Below are 8572 nucleotides of genomic sequence, written 5' to 3'. Positions count from 1 at the left end.
TGAATCTTCTTTTGGTGACATCACACACTTCAGTACACGTGCCGCCATTTTGACAGGGGACAGTTTCACAGCACTTGTTTCGGCAGGTCAGTTCAGAGCAGGATTGGCGCGCAACTCCCTGAGAAAAATGTTTCGAATGAAGTTGTTATTCTTGACAAGTATCTTTAAAGCATTAACTGAATATACGATCGCTGCAACTATGAAGTGAAGGTATGAAAATTCATACATTTGGCTATCTAAGGTTAAGTTCGATTGACCCTACTCTGGAATAGGAATAAGTACAATTGTTACCAGGAATCCCTCATGAGAGGTTTTTGGAGTTACTGGAATACAGGATGGCTCTTAGGTTATCGTTTATCACAGAAAGTTTGTAGATACGTCTTCCAACATATGTCTAAAAAGAGAAATATAATAGCTATTTCCCTAACTCTTTGTCCGTTATACGGTAAATCAAATGCGACCTAAATGAAATCAACAGACAGTATGAGTCTGTTATAAAATCGTTTTTATTTAGTTGTAAAGACAGCAGGATTTTAACATTAAACCATCCTTTCAATTTTTTTAAATTTCTGATTTGCCAACCGTCTTTCTTGCCCTGACTCCCGCATAATTAATAATCGAATACTTTCCGCGAAGACGTGAGCTTTGTTTTCGAGTGGTTAAAACAACATTGCGTGACTAAAATATTGTTTTTAACAGGAGAAAATATAATTCATAAGAGATATTGGTAAACGCATTAATCCGAAAAATTTTGGCTTTAGTTATGGCGTCACTGTCCGTCCGTCCACGCGTACGTACGTCCGTCCGTACGTAGGTACGTCCGCCAGCCCCTTTATGTAACCCATTGTGAAATGTCACGCTCAGCCTGTGTGGCAACCCGCGTTTTTTCGGCGAGAAGTTGCATCGCCAACTGCGTTTTAGAGAAAAAAGACAATTTGAAGACGACATAATACAAGTCAATTTATGTCACCACCAGCGGGGGAAAGAGCAAGGCCACTAGCCGCGGGAGAAACAAATCGACTGGCACATCATAAAAACCTTCAAGTGAAATCATTTTACTCCGATCCGACGCGACGAAACGTTGGATTTTTCCTCTTGAAGTGAAACGTTTGTCTCACTTAACGAAAAAAAAAAAAAGGCAATCGAATAAAAGGACTGGTTATTCTCCTTAAAGAGTCGAGTATATTCATGTGATTTTCTTGACAAAACTTTGCTGTTTTGCAAGATTTTCCTGCCGTGTTCACACTAGAACGTGTTTAACTTAAGGTTAATACTGCTAACTTCAGAGCAGTCTTTTGAGCTCATTTTTTTCGGTCCACGTTCGTTATTCCCTTGGAGTTTTATTTTCTAATCTTATCACATTTTGCTTCATTTAAGAAAATTTGATTCTCAGCTAAAATAGTCAGTCAAACAAACGGCTCACTGAATCGTTGGCATAAACTACTGACAAGCTTTCCCCCCATATATTTCTAATTCATTTATTTGTGACAATTTTGACAGAGAACAAACTGAAATACTTAAAACAATAGGATATAACGGCAAAGATAAAGATGTGTGAGTATTTTCAGTGAAAGCCTTTTCAAAGAACGTTAAAAGCGAATGTAAGTTAAATGTGATTTCATTTTCATCAAAGCCAAGGTTTACGCAAAACATTTATTCGCTTACGGCTAGTGCGAATTTTTCAAAGATCGCTGTTTAGATTATTTCTGTAGTGATTGCTATGAATTATCGCAGTTGGTTTTTTTTCCAAGATATATTTGAAGTTTGTTTTATGGTTAGTGTAGACTTTTTCTCCGAGGTTTACGAACGACTTTCTTGATAAGGAAAATTTACTACACAGTGACAGTGCTACGAAGAACACGTTGACTGTTCACAAACCGGTTTGCCTGGATCACCTTAAAAACTAAAAAGAATTTATAACAACAGAAATATAAAAATCATTTGGAGTCCATTGAACAAAACTCTTTGCAAATATCACTTGAGCGTGGAGAAAACTAGCGTAGCTCGTTAAATAGCCGATCCCGTCCTGAATATTTACTTACAGTATAAGCTAACATAATATTTTGATATTTTGTTTGGAGCCCCGACTCACATAATCATGTAGCTTAGAATGTCAGTTCTACTGAAATGGGTTTTTGGGGTTCAAGAGGATACCTTAATACCTTGTATAACAAGTAGTATTTTTATTCGCATGAGGCCGAGTAGAATTAAGGATTAATTTTTAAGCGCATTTTAAAAGTTTCCCAAATTGCGCGACAAGGGTAAGTTGCGAAGTGTTTGAAAATACAAGTGAAAATTAGTCCTTAATCTACGAGAATCATTGCAATTACGCGTTTATAACACAGAGGGCATAATTTTCTTAAAACCATGAGGGAACTTCGTTTAGCATATGGTAACTGCTGAAACTAATCCCATGCGCTAATTCTTATTGATACCCATATAATTTAGTAGCCACAAAAATATTTTAACTTCGAATTTCAAGAAAAAAACCGTTGATGGGTTTTTCCCTGTTTAAGGCGACCTGTCTATCGATACTTCTCTACGGATGTGAAGGGTGGACATTAACCAAAAAGCTTGAAGACAAACTCAACAGCTTCACCACGAGCTGCTATAGAATACTCCTGGGTATCAAGAGAATAGACTTCATCTCGAATAAAGAAGTCCTCAAGAGAGGGAAACAAGATCTGCTCATCCAGCTGATTAAACAACGACAGCTTCACTTCTTAGGGCATATCCTCAGGAAACCAGAGAATGAATTAGTCAGTAGGTACGCCCTTTTCCACCCGAAACATGGCAAACGTAAGCCCGGTCGCCCAAAGCTGATATTTCATCTGTAGCGGGTTTAGAGGATTTGATAGAGCCTTGGATGTAACCATAGTATCTTCAACATCACAGGTCATTTGTGTCTGATCGATGAGTGTATAATTTTCTATTTTGAATTCTCTTCATTTTGAATATGACCTCTTATTCTGTGTGTTCAACAACGGTGCTTTTGATGCCACAATTATTAGGGCATTTCAGCTTTGGTTTAGCTCGTTAAGTGCGTGATAGTTTCAACTACCTTTCTTGTTGAGATTTATGCAATGTCAGGACAGGAAATAATCATTGCTTGTCCCGTGCAATGAGCTTCATTCTGTACTCCATAAAAACTAAAATCTTACTTTAAGTCGTTTTTTTCCAACTTAATTCTGGTGCTGTGGTAAGACAGCGCGTAAATCTCATTTGAAGACGATTCATCTTAGGATAAGAAGACTTTCTTCTTATTTATACGACGATGTCGTCTTAGACTAAGACGATTTTTTTCTTAGATCCAAAGTGCTGTGGTAAGTTATATTTTCATCTTAACTCAAGATTTGAACAATCTTACTGTCGATGGAGTTTTATAATCTCAATTTTAAGTTTCGAAGCAAGGAAGAAATCTTCAATCTAACTGCAACGGTCACTAGCCTACATTCGAAAACAGGGAGCCTTTAATACTCTTAAGCTTGAACATAATATATGGAGCGATGAGACTGAACACAACAAATTTCAATCCATAGTACTTTATCACACCAAATCTGAAATGACACAACTTATACAAATCAGCTTACCATAAATTCACAGGAAAACAGAGGCCGGCAATTTTAATACTGTTTAAACTTTGCATTGCACATTGTCTGAATTGTCACTACACTCATTCCTTTGATCGGTGACGCAGCAGAATTGCAGGACTCATCTTGGTATTCAAAAAACAGGCGGTTTAGAAAGCGACAGAAAATTTCTTCATTCCATTTTCATTCCGCTGGGTGTGCACTCCGTAAAAACTAAAATCTTAAACTAAGATTTTACCATACGTTTCCCGTCTTATGCAAGACCAACACCATACTAAATTGAGACGGTGATCATCTTTTTTTAACACAGGAGATCTTAAAGAAAGACTATCGGAGTCTCAGTTAGTAAATGAGGTAAAAGATCGTCTTAAATATTGTCTTTAAATCGTCTTCATTTGAGAAGCGCTTATCTTAATCAACATTGAGGCATCTTACTTTAAGAAAGACCAGTCTTAATTATATTAATCTGAGTCGATGGGGTCCTTATTTTAAGACGTTTTTTGGTCTTGTGGAAATTTTAAGACGCCTAAGCAGGCTTTAAGATAATGCCATCCTACGTAAGATGCAATACGCCTAAAGCTGGCAACACACCTGGTATTTTATACGACAATCGCAGCGAATTTGATCGCCTGCGAAAATCGCAAGTGACTTTCGCCACCGATTGATGCAGACACACCTGGCAATTTTTTTTTCGCCGATCGCGGCGATGTGGCACTTCAAAATTGTTCATGTGACAAGATGGCCCAACCTGACTGATCGACTTTACTGGCAATTCGCAGCGATGACCGTAAAAAATCGCGGGAACGGGCACACTTGGCGAATGCCGGGGAATTTAATCGCCAACATCTGACATGCCAGATATCGGCGATTTTATTATTTTTTTTTTACGCCCATCTCTAGCCTTACCATTTTAGTTCTCGGTAAAAAAAGGCTAACTTGGAAGAAATAGAAAATTCCAACACAGAAGGATCCAAATTTTGGGAAGCCCTTCCTGATTAGTTCATTAAAAAAATGCAGACCTCATAGGAAACAGGACTTCTCTTCTGATTGGTTGATTATGATCCAAACTCTGCAGACACGGAGTCTGGAGCTTTGATCCATCGCAAACTCTCACCTTGCCCAGACTTAAAACAAGCCGTTTATATTTTTTAAGCAGCGGAGAGTGGAAAATTTACAAGAATTTCGAGACAACAACTTCAATATTCAAATGAGAAGACATCTGGACATCAAATACGGTCTAAAGCCTCGGCTATACGTTGTAACTACACACGAACTTAACAGCATGTTTGTTGTGAACCACACCATCAATTGTTAAGCATACCTATTTCAAGCTTAAGGCGTATTGCATCTTATGGAGGATGACAGTATTTTATAGCCTGCTTAGGCGTCTTAAAATTTCCACAAGACCCAAAAACATCTTAAAATTAAGGACCCCATCGACTCAGATTAATGTAATTAAAATTGCTCTCTTAAAGTAAGGTGCCTCTCAAATGAAGACGATTTAAAGACAATATTTAAGACGACTTTTGTCTTATATATAACTTAGACTCTAACAGTCTTCATTTAAGATCTCCTGTGTTAATATAAGATGATTTCCGTCTCAATTTAATGTGGTGATGGTGTTGCATAAGACAGAAAAAGTAAGGGAAAATCTTAGTTTAAGATTTTAGTTTTTACGGAGTAGTTGTTGTAATGCCAGGCGTAGCAAAGAATTTGGTTTATTGGCTCTCTAGTAATTGTTGTAGCTTGTTATAAAGCTATGAAACGTGTAATAAAAGGCTGAATTGTTCTTGTGTCTTTGCAAATGCTTCGCTCCACTGTTATAATACGCGCGAGGGAGTCGTTTTTTGTAGACTTCTCACTTTTTTTTACACATCCCAAATTAGAAAATCATTATTTCCATTAGAAAACTTGTACTGGCTTTCTCCTTGTACTGGCTTTCTCTTTCTTTATTCGCATTGTAAGTAAATGGAACGACTTGCCAGGACATGTTGTACATGCCGAATCATTATCTGTTTTTAAGAGTAGACTTAAAATTTACTTGAATATTTGTTGAATCAGTAGCTTAGAAATTTTAAAATATTTTTGCAAGTTTTTAGTTAGGGAAATTGTTTTTGTACAGGGATAACCACACGATTTCCCTATTCAGGATGTTTTTGTATTTATGTTATGCCCCCTGAATAAAATGTTATGTTATGTTAGAACGATTTTCCAAAATATTTATTTGGAATTCACATAGAAGGAAGATTTTTTAGTCAATAAGTCGATTTTCTTGTGATTTCGGACCAATATAGCTACAAGAAATAGCTCAGCAAACTCAAACCATAGTTACTTGAGGGACTGGTTATGAAACCTTGCCATGAAAACAATGGTGCTTCAAATCTGCACAATCCTTTGTTTTAACGTTTACACCACAGTTGAATATCTCAACAAAAACGTTTCGATTGGTCAGTTGCTCCAAAACATTCCAAATTCTATTGTTGTTTGTGTGGGGTCAAGGCCAAAAAGGCAAACAAAAACATATTACAAAGACCTTTGTCAGGTTTCATAACCATTGCCTTTAATTAACTACGCTCAAACACTATTTTAAAAAAAATTCGGTTTTCCTGGCGGGGGCAGCTGATCCCCCGCTATGTATGGCCCTGATATATGTCGTTAAAAATGCCGAAACTAGTCAACAAGCGTTTTCGAAAAACCAACAACGGCTAGTAAATTCGGAAACCTAAAGCTTTCTGCCACTTAAATTTTCAGCTAAAGCTTCCAAACAAATCAATATGTATCAGCTTAAAAGAAAATGTCTCTAAAAGGGATGAAAATAATCTGAAAACATAGCAGAAAACACATTTTGTTTTGATGTTCTCGTTAGGTGGGTATGCTAAGTCCCTGGCGACTGTTTGTGCAAGCGCCTGCTGGCTCATTACAGTTGCTTTTAGTTCCTGTCTCTGAAAGTGTTAAGTTTTGGTACATTTGTTTTCTTTTTTTTTTTAATTTGTTTTTTTTTTCCTTTTTTCACTTTTGTTGCTTATTGTAAGGAATAGGCTGGAGGAATGAATTTGCGAATGGCGAGAACTGGCAGAAAACATAACACTGAATGGAGTCACGTGCACTGGAAGACTGTACTCCTGGTTTTAGACAAATTACACCAATTCAGTGGTTCAAAAGATTTCGACAAACTAAACAGAGGAAATATCAGAATTCATCAGACCCAAAGTTTTATCGAGAAGGTTCTAATATTATTGTGAACTTTCTTTTTTTGTTGATGCTTGAAACATTTATTTTGCAACCAGAAAACGAATCCTGATGTTAAGTTAATTAAGCTATGAAAAAAACCACATCACCATCACGAGGTTTATCAAAACTCTTCCTTACTGGCTTTAAAAATTAGAACGTTAGTAAGTATCTGTATTAGCAGCTTTACATGATATCGAGAAATTCAATCATGTTATTTAAGATTGTAAAAGTCAAGGCTTTTGTAGTCTTAGACAGCAGGGACACTAATCATCCGAGGTTCATGAATAAATTAAGCATCTCTTTCAAAAGGTTGAAAGAGGTTTCCGAACTGCGATAGAATTTGATCGATAGATAAGCTCAATGTTTGTGCTTAAATAATACTGTATATAATTTGAACTTATTAAACCATAGCTCACCGATCGTTTTATTCGTGTGGATTAAGTCTAACTTCGTGACAGCTGCCTCACAACTTGTTTAAAACCAGGTTGATATGGAAACAAGGACTTCAAGAATGCAGCAATGAACCTGTAATAAATTTCAGCATCCCAAGAACTGACTAAACTAACCCCTTAAAGTCGCTTTACACTGTTCACAGTCATTTTCGTACTTTTATCACTAACTGCTGCTTGAAACTCTGCAGAAATGTGTCCCTCGCCTATTCGAGACAGCGGAAGTCTTATGTATTTTAATTTGTTCACCGATTACTTAAGGGTTTTTCTTAAGTATTTTCCCTGTACTCCTGTCATTTCTCTTTTCATACATTTTATCCCGACAGTTCCAATTAAGCCACTAAAATTTCCAGTTATCAATCCGAAAACAAACCTACTTACATTCTTGTCGTTGTAAGTCCTGACTGGTTCGTAGTAACTGACTCCTTCCTTTTCTTTTAGTGCACCTGGCGTCAGTTTTGTGTTCGCATCGTTCAGCTCGCAGTTTTTGGTTTGTTTGGCCCCGTTGAAATTGAACGAAAGGCACTGGCATTTACTCAAACACATCTCGGCACATTCCTTCCAGATAGAAACGTTCAAGGTCTCAAAAACATACCCATCAAGAAAAGAATTTTGTTTGGTGTCGGTTGTAATAGAGATGAACGTTTTTTCGCACGTTCCACTCGTGCACTGACTCTTGGCAGAAGAAATGATAAGCAGCAGCACAGTACTATACCACAAAAAAGAATTGTGACCGCTTGTCATTAGGATCGTCATCTGGAAGAAATATCTCTTGACTGAGCGAAGAGAAATAATCCCAACTGGATGGTGACTTGGTGGGGAATGAATTCAATTGAAAGGAACGTACAGGTTCGTTTCTCTCATACCAAGACCAACAATGGCCTTTGCAGGTGTCATGCTGTTTGTCACCAGTTTAAAAGATACGACAGCGAAATGACAGGAACTTTCAACTTGCAGTTAGCGAAATTTAATTATGATTTTCCTTCCGATTGGCCGAGATTCTCCTTACATAACCATGACAACAGCCCCACCTTAAATTTCACAGAGAAATTAATTAATGTTAGCCAGGGAAAAGGCGCTGGGAACGAGGTTGGTGATTATCCCAATCCTTTCAACTCCTACAGTTCGTGGTCGAAGTATCCAGTAATGTGATAAGAGATAAAGAGATAGAAGAATTTAGCGATCGTTTTATTCGTGCAGATTGAGTCTAACTTAGGTCTGAACCAGATGCCGCTCCACTCGCGCACTGACTATTGGCAGAATGAATGATAAAGGCTGGTTTTCACTAGCGACGGAGTCGGA

At 37.4% G+C, this 8572-nt stretch overlaps 1 protein-coding gene across 1 annotated transcript in view; it reads right to left on the bottom strand.

The window, feature by feature from the left end:
* The window catches only part of LOC146490130 (uncharacterized), a 10347-nt gene extending 2193 nt beyond the window's left edge, over positions 1–8154 (bottom strand). Inside the window, exons 1-2 of the mRNA XM_085109955.1 lie at positions 7652–8154; positions 1–118 (exon numbers count right to left, since the gene is read on the bottom strand). The exon at positions 1–118 is cut by the window's left edge and continues 2193 nt beyond it. Of these exons, the coding sequence (XP_084966081.1) occupies positions 1–118; positions 7652–8026 (493 nt within the window). The 5' untranslated portion in view covers positions 8027–8154. The remainder of the gene's footprint in view (positions 119–7651) is intronic.
* Positions 8155–8572: the final 418 nt, after the last annotated feature.

Source organism: Pavona decussata, unplaced genomic scaffold (genome assembly GCF_977016875.1).
Source record: "Pavona decussata unplaced genomic scaffold, jaPavDecu1.1 SCAFFOLD_1, whole genome shotgun sequence".
In the NCBI taxonomy this organism is placed as follows: Eukaryota; Metazoa; Cnidaria; class Anthozoa; order Scleractinia; family Agariciidae; genus Pavona; species Pavona decussata.
Note: the sequence above shows the minus strand (reverse complement) of the source record. Positions and strands in the feature narration are given on the sequence as shown.